General features: G+C 37.3%; 1 protein-coding gene across 1 annotated transcript in view; it reads left to right on the top strand.

Annotated features, from left to right (window-relative positions):
• Window positions 1-16448, top strand: part of LOC119777847 (rho guanine nucleotide exchange factor 17-like) — a 91877-nt gene extending 75429 nt beyond the window's left edge. The window contains exons 4-24 of the mRNA XM_038276857.1: window positions 1259-1375; window positions 2029-2121; window positions 2216-2392; window positions 2542-2592; window positions 2700-2809; window positions 2910-2995; window positions 3168-3286; window positions 4510-4717; window positions 4932-5005; window positions 5183-5266; window positions 5354-5457; window positions 8853-8962; window positions 10007-10126; window positions 10212-10479; window positions 11147-11233; window positions 11394-11461; window positions 11573-11721; window positions 11798-11972; window positions 12802-12897; window positions 13658-13840; window positions 13961-16448. Of these exons, the coding sequence (XP_038132785.1) occupies window positions 1259-1375; window positions 2029-2121; window positions 2216-2392; window positions 2542-2592; window positions 2700-2809; window positions 2910-2995; window positions 3168-3286; window positions 4510-4717; window positions 4932-5005; window positions 5183-5266; window positions 5354-5457; window positions 8853-8962; window positions 10007-10126; window positions 10212-10479; window positions 11147-11233; window positions 11394-11461; window positions 11573-11721; window positions 11798-11972; window positions 12802-12897; window positions 13658-13840; window positions 13961-14169 (2688 nt within the window). The 3' untranslated portion in view covers window positions 14170-16448. The remainder of the gene's footprint in view (window positions 1-1258; window positions 1376-2028; window positions 2122-2215; window positions 2393-2541; window positions 2593-2699; window positions 2810-2909; window positions 2996-3167; window positions 3287-4509; window positions 4718-4931; window positions 5006-5182; window positions 5267-5353; window positions 5458-8852; window positions 8963-10006; window positions 10127-10211; window positions 10480-11146; window positions 11234-11393; window positions 11462-11572; window positions 11722-11797; window positions 11973-12801; window positions 12898-13657; window positions 13841-13960) is intronic.
• The last annotated feature ends 1971 nt before the right edge of the window (window positions 16449-18419 follow it).

The following is an 18419-nucleotide window of genomic DNA, read 5'->3' on the forward strand; positions in this document are numbered from 1 at the left end:
TGATCGAGTGACAAAAAACTGTTTACTATGTAATCGGGTTAAATAACAGCCCCCTTTCCCCTCCCCCTCTGTTTGGATCTGGGCTACAATTTCTGCTTTCTCTCCATCTGGTCCTGTACCCTCTCAGGGAAAATCAGGTCAGGCTGAGTCATCTTGGTTCAAGTCTGTGGTTGAAGGAAGTAGAGAAATATAATATTAATAAACTGACTGAAAGGTTTCTTTTTTTCTCAGAAACATCCATAATTAACCTAGTTACAAATTTGATGTCCATTTTTTTTCTCTAGTTTGTGTTCCTGTTACTGTGTTGGACGTTTTGGAAAAAGTGTATGGATCATGTGTACATAATCTTTAAAATATAGATTAAAAAAAATGCTTTTATGCTTCTTTTACTGATTTCTATAATGATGATATGGTGAGGCATATACATTTTCAGCCACAATGTTCCTCATGTTGGAGTCTAATTTGTTTTGCTGATTTGGAAAAAAAGAAAATAAATCAGTCCTTTTTTCTTTTGCTGCATAATAAATGTATTTTTTTTTAATATTTTAAACATTTTCTTAATGTCAGATGAATCCATTTACCTAAGGATATTTTCCTTCATCGCAGCACATTAGTATAATATCAGTAACAGTGCTTTTTTAACAGTTCTTAATATTTAAACTAATATATTACTGTTCTGTAGTAGATTTGGTTTAACCTTAAAATATTTGGGCACGTTTTATGTTTTGTTATGTTTTTTAAAATGTTTTATTGTCATTACACTGTCACAAATACAGAGCAAGGAAATGAACTCTCTGCATTTAAGCCATCCCCTTGGGGAGCAGTGGGCTGTCGTTGTACGGCGCCCGGGGAGTTAAGGGTCTTTGCACTGGGACCCAGAGTGGCAGTCTGTGGATTGGGGCTTGAACTCAGAACTTCTGGGTTCCAAGTACAATGCCCTTACCACTAGGCCCCGTAAAGGTACTGCTAGGATTCCTGCTGGGCACCCAGGATCTCCTGTTTACTACACAGGTGTTTTAACCCACTAAGCCACAGTGCCACTACCTCTGCATTTAACCCATCCCCTTGGGGAGCAGTGGGCTGCCATTGTGCGGCACCCGGGGAGCAGTGTGGGGGTTAAGGGTCTTGCTCAGGAACCCAATGTGCAGGGATCAACTTGAAACCTTCTCAGAGAACATGCACACTGCTCTAACCACTAGACCAACACAGCTGTTATGCTGTTCTCAGTTTTTAATCAGTGATTCTTCTCTTCCTGTAGTTCTCCAAAGATGCTCTGGCTGACATGTATTCGGCATACATTGACAACTTTCTTAACGCTAAAGACGCCGTGAGGATCGCCAAGGAGGCGAAGCCAGCGTTTCACAAGTTTCTGGAGGTGAGCGTTTGATCAAGTTTGTTGCTCTTTTCATTAGCTTCCTTCTTTTTTTATTGGCTTATATTGTAAATCAGTGTAAGCTTTGAAATGTCAGACCTGTTGCAGGTTTCACTGAGAACTACTCTTTGCACCTACCTTCATTTAAATCGTATTTTACCTGGCCTCAGTGTTTATCTTGGTTTGCTTCCTGTCAGTTGCTTTGACAGTAGAACCATTCGCCATCTTGTGGTGAAGTTGTGAAACTCACCAAAGACCAGATTTAAAAGGATTTTTATTCTCTAGTACTTAATTTACACTGTAAACAATCACTAGATTATCTTTGCTAGGAGAAGCATGTAAATGTTCTCATATAAGAGTTTTTAATAACTACTTAGAGGCCCATTCCCAATAACAAATTTTTCTATAAGTGCTTTCCTGAGGTAAAAGGCCATCATCAAAACACACAAGTAACAAATATTTACTTGGTAAACTAAGTAAACAGAAAACTGGATAAATAAAAGATAAGAGGATGAGGGACTAAAGGCACAAATTAAAATGACTCTGCACTTAAAATAAGTGCACATAATCACCCAAAACACCCAAATCAAATCTATTAAAGCAAACCAGTCCTCTTACTGCATTTCAAATTCTCACCCCTCCTTTGAATCCAAAAGCAAAACATGCGTGAGAACAAGGAGAAGCAAGCTCTGGGGGACCTAATGATTAAGCCGGTGCAGAGGATTCCTCGATACGAGCTGCTGGTTAAGGTAACTTCTTCAGTTTTCTTTTTGTTTTTTTAGCAAAGTGAAAGTTTGGCAACAGTTTAAATAGAGATTGATGTGTTTGCCTTGCTTGATAAAGGACTTGTTGAAACACACGCCGGAGGATCATCCGGATCATCCCTTGTTGCTGGACGCTCAGAGGGACATCAAGCGACTGGCGGAAAAAATCAACAAGGGACGTCGGTCCGCCGAGGAAGCAGAGAGGGAGGCCAGGGTTATCCAGGAGATCGAGGCGCACATAGAGGGAGTGGAACATGTGAGATGAGGCGGAATAGAATGAAAATCTTCTTTTTTGCTTCTGGTTTACTGTTAATGAGGCCAAAAACATGAACTAGAACTGGTTTGATCTGTAATATCAGTTGGTATCTTTTGTTATTTGACAGCAATGTATGATGTTTGTTTCAGATTTTCAATCCACAGAGGAAGTTCTTGAGACAGGAAATAGTCATGGAGGCGGTAAGAAACGAGTGAAATTCGTGAAAGGAATAAAGATAAAAGCATCAAACAAATAGTTCTGAAGGGAAGTGGTCCAGAATATCTGAGCTGCTCCTGTCTCTCTGTAGAAAACCGTAGGGGGGAAGAAAGACAGATCCCTGTTCCTCTTCAGCGATCTGATCATCTGCACCACTCTCAAGAGGAAGTCCGGCTCATTAAGGCGCAGCTCCATGAGCCTGTATGCAACAAGAATATGGCCCCGACTTTAAAGCACACTGCCCCCTGGTGTTCCAAAAATAATTTAGCATTTTTGTGCTTCTCTCATTTTCCACTTTCAGATATTCGGCTGCAAGTGTGATTGATACGTCCAGTAAATACAAATTCTTGTGGAAACTTCCTCTCGAGGACGTGGAGGTGGTGAAAAGTAGGAGTTTTTCTTTATTATTTTGATATCCATACATTATGTTGTTGTATATATGAAGAAACATAAAAACATTGATTATTTTTTTGTCATTCCTGTGTAAATAAAGTTTTTTCTCCCGTTTTTGCCGTTATTTGAGTAACAGATTTTTGGCTTCTCTTCTCATCTCTTAAAGGTTCTTCTCAGGCGACCAACAGAGAGAGCATCCAGAAGATGATCAGCCGATTAGATGAGGATCTCAGCACTCTGGGTCAGATCAGCAAACTATCAGAGACCCTCAGCTTCCCTCATCAGGTACTTTCCAGAAACAGAATACGCATATTGTCCTGAAGTATGACGTTTATTTTCATTTAATTCCTGCCCAAGACAAAGACATTTAGTCTAAAAGCATCATTTTTATTTTCCTGTTGTTTTTGAAGACAAAAAAACATTCAAAAAGCTGTTCTTACTCTGTTTATTTTTTTTGTAAGCATGGGGTACAATTACACACCAGAGTAATTGTCAGAATTTCTTAATTTAAGTTGGTTTACCCTTAATTTGAGCAGGTTAATATGATGATTTGCCAATGGAATTACTCTATTTACTCTTAAAACAAGATAATTGGATAATATGGTCTTGAAATAAGACAACACAGTTGTTTTTCTTATTTTAAATGTAAATTGTCTCGTTCCAATGACAAATTCTCTCACTTACCTCCTCAATTCAAGAAAAATGCATTTATTTTAAGAGAAAATGGCTTATACAGATTTCTTTTTTGCAGTGTATAATTAAAGAGACTAAGGATTAAAACCATGAATAAGAAATATTTATAAAATATAAAATTTTCAATTTTTCTAAATAAATGCTCATAGAAAGGGAGTGTTTTTATATATTACCTGGATGTGATACGTGTTTTCTTACTCTGAGTCATACCTTTGATAAATTAACGTCTCCATAGCGATAAACCAATTTCTACTTTTGAGACAAACATCAACTTATTGTTGTTCTAATGCATCAGTGGCTATTTCTGTCTTGCTCTGAAAGGATTTTTTTTAATAATTGAAAAATGTATTTTTCTTAATATGTCCAAAAGCTCATGAGAGAAAAGCTGAGTTTCAGTAAATATTGTTAGCCGTCTGTTTTTTTTCCTGAAAATTGGCAGTAGAAAACGACTCAAAATTTATCAGTAAAAAACAACAACTGATTATTAGTGGGGGATTTGGAAATTCAAAAATTGTCCAAATGCCAGATGTTTGCTTTACAATTACTAGTACTCAATAGTAAGAGCTGGCCACTTCCTGGCTTATCAATGTTTCTAGCCTCAAATAATTTATTTTTAGATATTTGAAGTAACATGCATTAACATCTTTACGCAATTAACAAATTGACCAGCTACCCTTGCCGTCCATGTGTGGTGTTCATTCTTAGTGTGTTGTTTTTTCTTTATTAATTTATATATTTACTAAAGATGGTTTTCTAAATGCAGAGTGTTTTTTAATTTTCCCTAACCTCTCCATCTTTTAATTTGCTTATCTCAGTCCCTAGATGAGGCCATTAAAGATCTGATGGCATCTGTGCACAAAGAGCTCTCAGAGAAACAGTCTTTGGCCTTCAGCATGACTTTCCTGCCAACAAAACTGGAGTTCACCACAGTCTCCGCTGAGAGCACCTTCGTTTTTGAGTTCAGCTCTCCTGACGCTCGCTCAAGCTTCGAACAGGCCTTTGAAGATGCCAAGAAGAAGCTGGGTCAGTGACAGAAATGTATAGTGTTAAAAGAATCAAGCTGAATGGGATTTGATTGTTCCAATTAACAGATATCAACATAATAAGCGTAATAAATCTTAGAAAAAAAGTGTTTTTTATATTAAATTACTGTATTCTTTAGTCTAAATGAGTCTGACTAACTTAGATCTACTGGCTTCGTTATATCCTTCCTGATTTTTCTTCTCTGTGCTTTTAGCTATGAACAAGGACCAGTGGGATCCAGAATTCCTAAAGGCTATCCCTATTATGAAGACCCGCAGTGGGATGCAGGTGAATTTTGATTTTTTACACACAACAAAGAAGCTCTTCTCTGTTTGTTTGTCCATGTTCTGATTTTCCCAGTGTTGTTAGAGCTGAATTGTCAATTGATGATAAAAAAAAAAACTTCAAACATGATGAAAATGATAGATAACAGTTATACATAAAATATATTTGTTTTGTCTGCAGTTTTCTTGTGCTTCGCCGAGCCACAGCTGTCCTGACAGTGGCTGTGAAGTTTGGGTGTGTAACAGCGACGGATACGTGGGTCAGGTGAGCGGACCCGAAATATGATTATCCTTAAATTCTTTTTGCATTGGTTTTGCAGCCAGTTTGATGGATGGGATGTCTTTGCTTTAGGTTTGCTTGTTGAATATAAAAGATGAGCCCACAGTGGAGGCCTGCATCGCTGTCTGCTCAGCCAGGATCATCTGTATCGCTGCGGTTCCAGGACTGAAGGGAAGGTTGGTGTGCTGTTATAACTACCTACACCAAAAGTAACCCCAAAACAGTTGCTGTTTAGTCACTAAGACCTGCTTTTATTTTCTCGTGTTTTACTTAATATCATCTAAATCCACAAAGTTCATTACTATCTAGTGCCAGGAACATTTATTGGCAAGTCACCATTTTCTAGAGATAGTTGAAACTGACACTGATTATTTTCGTGACATTCAAAGTCATTTGCGATTATTTATTTAGTGGGGAAAATATCCCTAAATCAGCAATGATGGGAGTATTGGGGTCAGCATGCTGAGTTCTGCAACTGCTGTCAGAATTATTAGGAGTCTGTGATTAGGGCAATGTGAAAGTGGATCCATAAAAAAGAAAGACAGTTTCTGCATTAAGGCCATAACATACTCCTTGAGAAGCAAGAAACTTCTGCAAGAAAGTTGTTGTTCCTACATCTGCGAGAGCAAAATATTCATCCTAGCCATCCTCACTTCTTGTTCTCCATATACATCCTGTGGGCAGAACTTGTTTTTCCTTGCAGAGTGTCTTACAACAGATGTACAACGGGTAAAATAAGTATTGAACACACCTCAATTTTTCCCAGCAAATATATTCCTTGAGCTGCTATTGACACGACATTTTCACCATATGTCGGTAACAATTCATGCAATTCACACATACAAAGACATCTAATTATAGATGTCTGAAATGTATTTAATACTTTGTACAAAAGCTTTTATTGGCAATGACAGCTCCAAGACGCCGGCTGAATGGAGAAATTAGTTGCATGCATTGCCCAGGTGTGATTTTGGCCCATTCTTCCACACAAACGGTCTTCAAATCTTGAAGGTTTTGTGGGCGTCCTCTATGAACTCTGATCTTTAGCTCTTTCCATAGCTTTTCTATTTGATTCAAGTCGGGTTATTTTCTTTCTCTGAAACCAATTGAGAGTTTCCTTAGCTGTGTGTTTGAGGTCAGTGTCTTGCTGAAATGTTCACCCACATTTCAACTTCATCATCCTGGTAGGTGGCAGCAGATTTGTATCAAGAATGTTTCTGTACATTTTTATTTTCATCCTTCCTTCAATCATTTGAAGTTTGCCAGTACCATATGGTGAGAAACAGCCCCATATCATGATGTTACCACCTCCAAACTTCACTGTTGGTATGGTGTTTTTGGGGTGATGTGCTGTGCAATCTGACCTCCAAACATGATGTGTATTATGGCATCCAAAGAGTTACAATGTTGTCTCATCTGACAGGACTACATTCTCCTATTATTTCACAGACTTGGCTAAATATTGTGCAGCAAACTTTAAACAAGCTTCAGCATGCTTTTTCTTCAGCAATGGAGTCTTGCATGGTGAGGGTGCATACAGGTCGTGGCGGTTGAATCCATTACTTATTGTTTTCTTTGAAACAATTGTACCTGCTAATTCTGGGTCTTTCTGAAGCTCTCCACAAGTTGTCTTTGGCTCTTGGACAACTCTTCTGATAATTATTTTCACCCCTCTGTCAGAAATCTGGCGAAGAGTACCTGGTCGTGGTCCGTTTATAGTAAGATAATGTTCTTTCCACTCTCAGATTATTCTGCCAACAGTGCTCAATGGAACATTCAGAATTTAAGAAATCCTTCTGTAACTGATGCCATCATTAAGGTTGCGAAGGTCTTGAGACAGCTCTTTACTTTTATCCATTATCAGATATTTCTCGTGTGATACCAGAGAAACCTTTCTATAGGCCATCATTTGGGACTGAACCAGCTGATATTAATTTAAACTGACAAAGGCAAGGATTGCTTTCTAATTACTGAGTGGTTTCAGCTGCTGTCTTGGCTTTTCATGCCTTTTTGAACTTCCCTTTCTTCACATGTTCAAAATTTTTCCCTATACCATTCCATATTATTACACATAATTACATTTCTGGACATCTATGGTTTGCTTTCTTTGTATGTGTGGATTGCATGGATTGTTACTGACATCTGGTGAAAATGTTATGTCAATAGCACCTCTAGAAATATGTTTTCTGAGAAATATGGTGGCGTGTTCAATATGTATTTTACCTACTGTATATGATTGGTCAGGGTTTGGATGGGCTTTAATAAGTATGAAAAACAGACATGATTTTATCTTTTTGTTTTTCAGGTGCAGAAATCTGCACAGTGAAATAAGCAAGTGGTAACTTAATAGATAGTTTTAAGGGTGGGCTTGCCGGGAAGATGAGGAAACAAAAAATATAGATGACATGTCTTCTACCTAATTTACCGCATTTTGCTCTCCTCATTCTTTGTGCGCATGATAAATGCCCCCTCTGCTGTTGCGTTGCTGTTCTGTCTTTTGGCAAATCTGACGTCAGCTCCAGTTGACGGGAACTTCTAGTAGTTTAGCATGTTTTTCATGAACACTTAAAGGCAAAACAACTTCTTTTCTTCTTATAATAATGCAATAGTGGAAAGATGCAGAAGGTCCAGCATTCTGAAGCTGGCTTACAGAAATAGGCAGAGTTTGATAACAGAGACTGAGAACATATGAATGGGGGTTATTTACTAAGCTTCATGGCTTTGAGGGTAACTGTTTTTTGTCCAGTTTAATAAATTTGATCACCTCATGGCTAACACCATGATGAGAAAAGCAGTGGCTTTTTTTTGCTGTTTTAAGCTAAGCTTATAAGATTTTAGATTTTAATTGGAACCTATCAGAGCTGGCTCTGCTTCTTTTTTTATTTTATTTTATATCTCTTATTTCAGTGTGTCTTAAACATGGTGCTCTGGGCTCATTGTCCTTCAGGCTTTATGTGCAAAATTCAAAATTGGATTAACTAAATTCGAATTAGTAGGTCTTTCAATAGGATAATCATATAAAACATTGAGCATAATCTGGCCAAAAATTGTTCATCAGGCACAAAATCAACATTCTACCATTTGCTCCAGAGTTCACAGGCTCAAAACCTTTAGTAAACTTCAGGGCTGAAACAAAGAGCTTAAGAAGGTAAAGAGTAGAACAACTTCTGAACATTGGATTTATAACCCTGACTTTATAAATATACATTATTTAAAGATTAATTGCATTTATCTTTAAATTTTGTTGTAAGGCCATTTCTATACCTTCAATGTTGCCTGCACATGAAAAGCCTTTTTTTCTGCAGCAGGGTGCAAATATGCCCAAACATTTCAAGCCCTAAATTAAATGTTTGGGCTAAAACATGCATCAGATCAACAAACATAGAGCTGCACTCACAAAACTGTACATGTACATCTTTAAAGATGGTGCTAGGTTTTTGCACTGTGAAAAAACTCTGAAAAATTAACTACATTTCTTTGTAATATATGGCCAATGTTATGGCCCTTATTTCAAATAAAATCAGAAATATGTGCATTCAGATGTAAAGCTTTATTCATGTTGATTTCTCAGGGATCGTGTGTCGGAACCTGCTCCAACCTCCGGACCTCCCAGTCACCCCCAACAGCAGCTCAACATCTCGATCTCACCTTCTACTCTGGAGCTGACAGAGCAGCCTACAGGTCAGCTCCTCCCACAGACACCTGCTGCAAGCTGCATAGAGCCTGTTTGAATTACCGGTATACTGCTTGTTTGAGTTGATTATAATACATTAATACCTTAAGACTTTTATAAATTCACAGTCTATGGTAAGATTAATCAAATAAATGCATGAAATTCATTAGTTTGCCGCTTAGATGTAAAAAAAAACACAATTCATTTGCCAACTTAGTGACCTTATTTTTCCTATAATGTGAACAAAATCTAGTTTTTAAATACTTTTATTCAAGCCTCAAATGTTTTCCACATTGACCAACTCGTACTTCATGGTTTAAGTGAAAACAATTGCAGAAATTGAAGTCATTTGTTGACCACAAAACATATATCTAGGCTGGATCTGCATCTTTTGTTTCTATTATGTTTTCAGGGGTAGTTTACAATTTCATTTAACAAGTGAATAAAGCACAGAATTGGAAGGGAGGGGAAGCTAACTTTTATTTAAATACATTTTGGCTCAAGGAGCTGAACAAAAAGGAACAGTTTCTAAAGCTGGATACATTTTACTGTACTTGCATATTTATGTTAAATCTGTTTTTTAAATTCAATATTTATTTACTTTAAAAATGTTTGAATAAAGCAAGTTTGTAAGTAAGTATTTAGCAAAAATCATCTTACCTTACAATAGCCAGATGTGTTCACTGGTTCTTAGTCCCAGCAACACTGAAATAGGGACTGGAGAAAATCAACAGTTTTTCTGTATGCCTTGTTGGGGCCAAATACAATATGTTTTAGAACACCTGTTCAAATGACAAAAAAAAATGTGATCTAGCCTTAAGGTAATTTATTAAATCTGAGGGGTTTTTTATGTTTTAAAACAGCTTAATTTGGGATCATTCAACCTATAAACTTAACAGGTTGCTAATAAGAATTGAAAAATCTACTCTGCTTGAATTTGACCTTTGAGTCTTTAAAATTATGGCAACTCGGCGTGAATTTTAAAAGTATCTGCTCCAATGTTACATATAAAAACAGAAAAACAATCATCTAGTCTGTTGTTTATCTATTAGGACCAGGGGCCGAGCTTGTTCCCTTTGACAGCGATGACTCAGACGATGAGGATTCACCTAGTCCTTCTTCAACTTTGCAGAGTCAGGCCAGTCACTCCACCATATCCTCCAGCTATGGCAGTGAGTAATTGTTTTTTTTGGGTTTAGGTAGTTAAACCATCAGATTTACCACTTCATCATATTGTCCTGCATTCATCTCCCTAAGATGATGAGGGTCTGAGCTCCAAAGACATGGCCACAGAGACCACCAGCAGCGAGGAGGAGCAGGAGTTTCCTGTCCCAAGCTCCTTTGGTGCTCCAGGGATGCTGGGAGTAGGAGGAGGGAGTCGTGCCCACACAGAGAGCCCTATGGACGGCCGGGCTATGCGGCGATCCTCACGGGGGTCCTTCACCAGAGCGAGTCTGGAGGATCTGCTGAGTATCGACCCGGAGGCCTATCAGAGCTCCGTGTGGCTTGGCACAGAAGATGGATGGTAGGACAATTAAACGGTTATTTTCCTTATTCCCTTTTAAAGTTAAATGTCATCTCTCTTCCTCAAGTCTTTCATTTTTTTATTTTTTTTGGGTGCAGGATGATGTAGTGTTTACAACAATAAATAATGAAGCACATCACTCCCCTCAGTCTTCCATGTTGTTTCTACATCGTGTAGATTCCTCTAATTACTCAAAAATTTGGTGTTCAATTGATGAGATGTCTGATATATTTGTATGTGTTTTGTGAAGCACAGTGATTGAATCTGTGAAAGCTTTTTACATAAGTAAAATTTCCCTCATTTACTCACGTTCTCTACTTCCTTCTTTCCTACCTGGCTTGTAATCTTTATCCGAGTATCTGTTTATTTTTAGGCTTCATATTTAAAGATTTTCTTCTGTAGTTTATATTTAGTTTATATATATACAGATTTGTATAAAGTATTTAGTGCTGCAACCTGAGTTTGAAGAATTTACAAATTTGACATGAAATTTTGATTTTAAGTTCTGTTCTTAACTAATTACAACCATCCAACCACTGCCTATACCCATTGATCCATGTAGGTCCACAGGGAAGGCTGCTGCATATCTCAAGGGAACATTTGGCAAGACGGGACAGGTTGCTTTACCCCATCCTTTGATTAATTATAGCATCTCTGTCTGTTTCAGCATCCATGTATACCAATCCTCAGACAATATCCGAAACCGTAAAAACAGCATGAAGATGCAGCATTCTGCCTCCATCCTCTGTATACTGTAAGCCTGCCTTTAAACTCACAGCTATTGAATCTTTAATGCAAATGTCTTTTTGAGCTTTTGTTTTGATTAAACATTTAGAAAAGTAATTTTAAAGCTGCATAATGTATTTTATTTTCTTAAAAGGTTCTTGCAAACATTTTTTTTCCTTCTATGTCAGGTATTTAGACAACAAAGTGTTTGTATCATTAGCAAACGGTGAGGTGATCGTCTATCAAAGAGAGGCAGGTGAGCTAAAGTTTAAAACTAACCAGTGAAAGAAATATTAAACAGATTTGAGATTTGAGATTTTTTAAAGGTAATTCTTTTCTTTTTTTTTTTTTCCATCTGAATCTCCAGGTAGTTTCTGGGATCCTCAGTCTTCCCAGACCTTAGTTCTTGGTACACCCAGTAGTCCAGTTACCAAAATGGTTCCAGTTGGAGGGAAACTCTGGTGTGGCTCCCAGAACAGAGTTCTTATTATCAACACTACTACACTGGTACAGGAGGTAAGTTAAGCAGCGCTTTAGAAAAATGGATTCATGGATCAATAGTTTGACCTTTGCTTTCCTCTGTCCTTTCTAGCACTGGTTCCAGGTCGGCACTGACAGCAATCGCTGCGTTACATGCATGGTGGTTTATGGTCAAGGTGTGTGGCTGGCGCTGCAGGGCAGTGCACAGGTCAGGCTGTACCATGCTCAGACCTGGGAGAGCCTGACGGAGATTGACGTGGCTCCAGCCGTGCACAAAATGCTTGCAGGTGAGCATGCACACCTTCTGAGGTTAAACTGAGGGTGTCAGCTGTACACAGTGGTTTGCCAAAAACATGAGCTTTTTCAGGTTTCGTCACTGTTGAACCACAATCTTAGATGCATTTCCTTGGGCTCTTATGTGACATAAGTATGGTCTGTGTTCTTTGGTTTTAGTTGAGAAGCCTCTAACCAAAGGACAAAATGAACGGTTAGAATAGGAGAGAAATATGCATCATGCCATTGGGATGGGTTTCCACTGAATTTTATGGGAACATTTTTTTTTTTTTTTAGCATGGCTGAAGTAGCTGACAGGCTGATTAGAAGCGGGGTACACTCAGGGCTAGTCAGCATACTTAACAGCACTCCAGAGTGCCCTGTTAACTTAATGTTGATGGGGACTAAAGGACTCAGAGCTACAACAGCATGGTTTAGATCAATTTATTCATTTTTTCTGTGATCTAGTCAAAGTCCAAACCTAAATTAAATAATGTCTGAAGAATTAATAGCCTGTTTTATCAGTTGCTCAATCTAACTGAACTTGGACCAGTTGAAAATAAAGGTAAAGACATCCCGAATGTCATCTATATTCAGAGTTTTATTTTTAACAAATCAGAACCAGTTTTTGTTAATTTTTACATCTAGACAGTACATCTCATGATCTATCATGTGAAATTCAAAGGAATAATAATAAAATACATTAAAGTTGAAATATTCTTTGAATACCCAGTAAAATACTGACTGAATATGGCTTCTTTTTTAGGAAAGGATGCAGAATAAGTTAACTTATGGTTTTGTTCTGACCCACCACCCTGTCTTTTCTTACCCCTTCTTATTCAGGTGCAGATGCAATCATCAGACAGCACAAAGCTGCCTGCCTCAGGATCACTGCCTTATTGGCCTGTAAGGATCTGCTATGGATTGGCACCAGTGCAGGTGAGAATACAGATTTGCCTAAAAAACTGCAGTAGTACTGCAGTACTATAAGATTAAAGGTCTCATATGTAAATATTTACTTTATAAACTTTTTTAATAGTCATATGTGTCCTGAAGTCTGTGTATGAGGTTCACAAAAAAAAAAACATTTGCCCTCTCTCACTGCCTTTCTCCACCTCTTAGCTAATATGTGCTCAAAATCCTCTGTTTGAAATCGTTCCCCTCATGATGTCATCGGGGGAAATAAGCTGTCTAGAGCTGTCTGTAGGAGCCCATTGGTCAAGCTATGGCCTTCATCTGTATTATGTTTTATTCTGTGCTCCTGGTTGTCATGGTTGCCGGTTGTTTAGGAGCTGCTTTCGGGAGGACAGGGTGTGGAAGGCCAAAACAGCTTGTTTAGAGACGGGCTGAATAAGGAGATTGTAGATAAAGGCTGTATGGTTAATCTGAGAAGAACTTTCTTGTACAAATTACAGAAACATGCTCTGGGGAACTCATTGTTAATATATATTTTTTATTTTAAACATAGAATAATATGGAACCTTTAAAAGTACAATGAATACAGAAAGAAAACGGGAACAATAGAAAACCAAAAAACTAAATTCTGTATTAAACACAATAACACCCAGAAAAGAAATTCAAATAAAGGACAAAGATTTTATTGTGTAATTTTTAGTGTTGTAACTGTTTTTAAATTCAACAAATGTAAGATTTAGGCTTGGATTTTCAAAGAGAAAACATTTAAAATGTTCTTCTTCAGGGGTGGTACTCACGCTGCCGATCCCAATGGTAAGCTTAGGAACTGTTGCTGGTACTCTGAGGTCACCTCTGGCTCCAATGGGATCGGCTCACGGACACACGGGGCACGTTCGCTTCCTGACTTCTATCGAACTACCAGAAGGGTTCAACATGAACTTCCCTTCAACAACTACAGACACTGCAGGTCCTGACTTATTTTTCTTATCATTGCAAAAACCTTCATTTCTTCTGATTTTGCTTGTTGCTTTACTAAAGTGTTACAAATATTTAAACAAAGCATAACCCTGGTGTGTCTGGACTCTAGGCAATAACTCTCAGAGGAGCAGCATAGACGATGGGAGCCTCCAGAGACGCGACTCCACACACCGCAGAGCCTCGACCCACATCCCTGCGAAGACAAATCATCTGGTCATTTCTGGCGGAGATGGCTATGAGGACTTCAGACTGACCAGCAGTAGTGAAACCGTTGGCAGAGACGACAGCACCAACCACCTGTTGCTTTGGAGAGTCTGAGACAATCGAACTCAAGAGTCTGACACATCTCCTCCCTGCACTTCTTGGTGTTTCGTTCTGTAGACGTTCCGCTTGGTCTACGTCTCTGTGCGTTACATGGCTGTAAGCTCCAAACCTGGATTTATGAATGAATTTCACCACATCAAACCCACAATTTTTGTTGTGTCCTCGATGGTGTGCATGGCTTTGCCTGTTTGTTGTTTTTTTATCCGATTGGTTTCAAGTTTTTTTGAAGCACAGAAAAAGACTAGAAGTTCTAATTTAAAGTTGTATAGACTGACTTGTTTTCAAACTGAGGACCAATAAAAAAACTCACGCAAGCAGACCTGGAGTCTTCAGGATGTCAGTGCACACAATAAAAGAGGATTTCAGTAATGTGATGTGACTAATAAGGCATTGCATGTTCTTTGAATTCTGTTTATTGGAGCTTGAAATACTTGGATTCACATTTTTTTTTCTTTTTAATTTAAGTCAAGAAGCCTTCAGATGAAGATCAGAGATAATAATGTACATGAAATGTAACATAACTCAAAACAGTAGTTTGAAATTCCTTGCTATGTATAAATATATATTTTATTTTAGTATTATTTTTTCAGCAGAAATTCTAGCCTTAAGGTGAGACGTAAGGTCAGATTTTTTCTGATTCTATTGAGGTGGTGATGATCTCTGTTGCACAGTGGCTGGTCATAGTCGTGAAACTGCCAATGTCATCTTCGCTCCAGCAGAGGGCGCATAAGTAAGAGGAACTTTATTTTCTGTTGTTTTTTTTTTTGTTTTTTTAACAGTATGACATTGCACATTTATAATGCACAGCCTTATTAAACAACACAAAGAACATATAATATGATAGTTGCAGATAATTATGTTTGGTTTGCTCATTCATTTTCAGTTTTGCCGACAGTTTTAATTGTGTCCACCTAGGAAGGGAGAAAAGTGCATTCTTCCTTAACACAGTCATACCAAAGCCTTGTCTGCTTTAACAATATTTTATGGCCATGAGAAAATCAGTCAGCTGAAGTTCTGTCACGTCTGAACGGAGTCTCTTCATAGATGACGCAAAGCTGCAGTATGCAGGAAGACAATAGTGTACAGTATTTATGCTTTTAATATTAGCGCCTTCTTTTACAGCACTTAATTTATAGAAAATGTAGCTTTCACTTTTTTCTGTATGAAATAATGAACACAAAAGCCGAAACTTGGCTATGAGAGTATATAAGGTCCAGTTTAGCTAAGGCCGTTCCTCCATTGTTCAAAACAACACACAACAGAGAGTTCCTGTTGATTTGACTAGATTAAAAATGATTTTGTTACAGTCCTAAAACTTTGCCTTGAACAGTATCAGTAAGCAGCCTTTTTGGATTGCCCAAGCACAGTCACTCTGAGGCCTATATGTGTGCCAAATGGGCTTCATAGTTGCTCCATTTCATGTATTTGACCCGGTATTCACACCTGGTATTCACAACCATGATAGTTTGCCAGTAGGATGAATGATTAGTGCCTTCACGTGCCTTCAGAAGGCTAAAGGTTAAACCATTTTACACACACACATAAGTAAAAGTCAGCTGTCCTTTATTTCTTGCCCTTACAGACACACTTAGGAGTTAGCCGCAGGCTTTGGAGGTTAAGCAGTGATTGTCTTAGATCTCTCAAAGCCTAGAAAACCTCATTGCACTTTATCAGCCATCTGGGCTCCACACCTCAGCATTCCCGCTTCCCAATACACCTGAGTTCTTTCTCCCTGTGAAATAACTGAGAGGATCAGCAAGCTGCTGTTATAGCCTCTACCTAACGTGTTATCATAGGTGTGCATTCTTTTCCGTAAGTGCATTTGTTGTTTAGCGAAAACAAAAAAAACGTAGAGGCCTTTTTTTTTTGGCTTTCTGACCTCTTTGTTGGTTCATGTATTGTGTTGAGCAAAGCTATTCTGATCACCCCAATGATTGTAGCTCCAGTATTACTGAAAGCTTTTCTCCTTCCCTGTGCAGACATTCCTTTTCTAGAACAATCCATAAAGCATCTCTATTTGTCATTTAGTTTAAAAAAAAAAAAGCTGTTTTTTTTTTATTTTTATGAATTGCATGAATCAGTCTTAAATGTTTTGTGCTTTTTCTGTGTAAATGCAGCCAGTTGGAAAAAAAAAAAAGCTGTACATTTATGCTGGCTGTAGGACGTACACATACTTTTCTTTTAGTTGAATCTCGCCAAAAAAAAAACCTCATAGGTGTTTTTTTGTTCTCCTGTTCTCTGATAAGAACTGTAGTTTTGGCAGATTTTGCATTGCGGTTGTAGTGAAGATTTTTTTAGCTTAATTTCAAATTAAATTCAAATGTTTTTTTGAAGTAACACCACTTTATAAAACGCTGTTCCCGGGGAGGATGTTTGAACTAAGTTAAGTGGAAATACTTAGTCTCCTTATTAAACTTTAGATCCTAAATATGAAGGTATGAATAATCTCTATCCATCGCACTCTGAACAGGTTTAAAAGAAGGAGGTAAGTAGTAATAATTGGTATGATCCCATCTTTAAAATAACTCTCACTGACTTGTACGTAACTACATGTGAACTGAGTCTTAGTGATGTAAATATTGGTATATACTACTTAATTTCTGTAAATAGTGCACTCACGGGCCTCAATTGTTGGTATAAATCATATGGCATATTTTTATATGTTTGTGAATTTGTCTGTGTATTTCCCCCGTTTTCTCTTCTGCATGTGCTTTCATTCACAAGGAAAGTGAATTATTGAAAAAGAAAAAAAAAACATATATTTTCACCGGAAAAATTAAGGGTTCATGATGTCGTAGCCTCAAAATGTCCTGTCTGCTTTGCTGCTTATTTCCACAGGAAGAAAAAAAACACAAAAGAAAATGGAAAGCTAGTTTTTGCTGTGGAGACTTTCTGCTTTTCTCTGCCTCTGATTGACATCTTGTCATGGCTGCAGTCTATCAGAGTTACCTCCTTTATGTAGCTGTTCTGGTTTTGTCACTGTGGATTCCTATTTGTAAAATAAATCATTTCACTGGGGTCGGTCTGTGCTTACTGTCCTGACTTAATTGAAGCTTTAATTTGGAACTTGGTTATGATTAGAAGTAAAGGAAAAGAGGACAGAATTATGAGTATTTCTCTGTTGGAAAGGATATATATTTGTAATACAGGGTATTTCTTGGAATGACTCTTATTTCAAAGATTGTTGATCATCATTTATCAATTTTGTTAGGACATTAACTTCTAATCATAGTTGTTAGACCTACTGAAGCAATGATGACTTCACGTTATATGTGTGAATTAGGGCTACAATTAACGATTATTTTGCAAAATGATTAATCTGATGATTATTTTTTCTGATTAATTGATTAATAATCACATAGCCAAAGGTTCCTTAAAGAAGATCGTTTACGAAATTTAAACAGGGGAAGGTAAAACTTTTCCACTCGAGGAGTTCTGGATAGTATGGAGCCCAAGAACTGACATGGGACTAAAAAGAGATACAGCATGTGCACAAAATACTAATTTGTTCCCACAAAATACTAATTTATTACCATTAAATATTTATCTATTCCCACAAAATACTAATTTGTTCCCACAAAATACTAATTTCTTACCATTAAATATTTATCTATTCCCACAAAATACTAATTTGTTCCCACAAATTACTCATTTATTACCATGAAATATTTATCTATTCCACAAAATATTTGTTCACACAAAATGATAATTTGTCCCCAGAAAAAACTAATTTTGTTCCCACTAAGTTGTTCTCAAGTTCTCTTAAAAGGGTCTTAAAATTCTATACAATTGACAAAACAAATGTTTTGTGGGAACAAATCAATATTTTGTGGGGAAAAAATCTAGATTCTGTGGTAACAAATTAGTGTTTTGTGGGAAGACATTAATATTTTGTGTGAACAAATTAGTATTTTGAGGGAACAAATTAGTATTCTGTACGCACACGGTTTCTCTTTTTTCTCCCATGTCAGCTCTGGGGCTCCATAGGATAGAGCACATATACAGACAAAAAGTTTGTTTTTTTTTCATCTTAAATGCAAAACCTTTATGTTTGTTTTGTTTTTTTTCGGTTTTGATATAATTACTCCTCTAAGTGCGTTTCTCTGTCAGCTTATGGCATATTTTAGAGTCTCTATACTCTATTTAAAGATTAATCAATTACTAAATTATTTGATGATTTTTTAACAATTGATTAATCTGATTGTTTCAGCCCTAGTTTGAATTCTGTTATTCTCTGTTTTTTC

The sequence above is a fragment of the Cyprinodon tularosa genome, unplaced genomic scaffold (assembly GCF_016077235.1).
Source record: "Cyprinodon tularosa strain WSP-4 unplaced genomic scaffold, ASM1607723v1 ctg1008, whole genome shotgun sequence".
In the NCBI taxonomy this organism is placed as follows: Eukaryota; Metazoa; Chordata; class Actinopteri; order Cyprinodontiformes; family Cyprinodontidae; genus Cyprinodon; species Cyprinodon tularosa.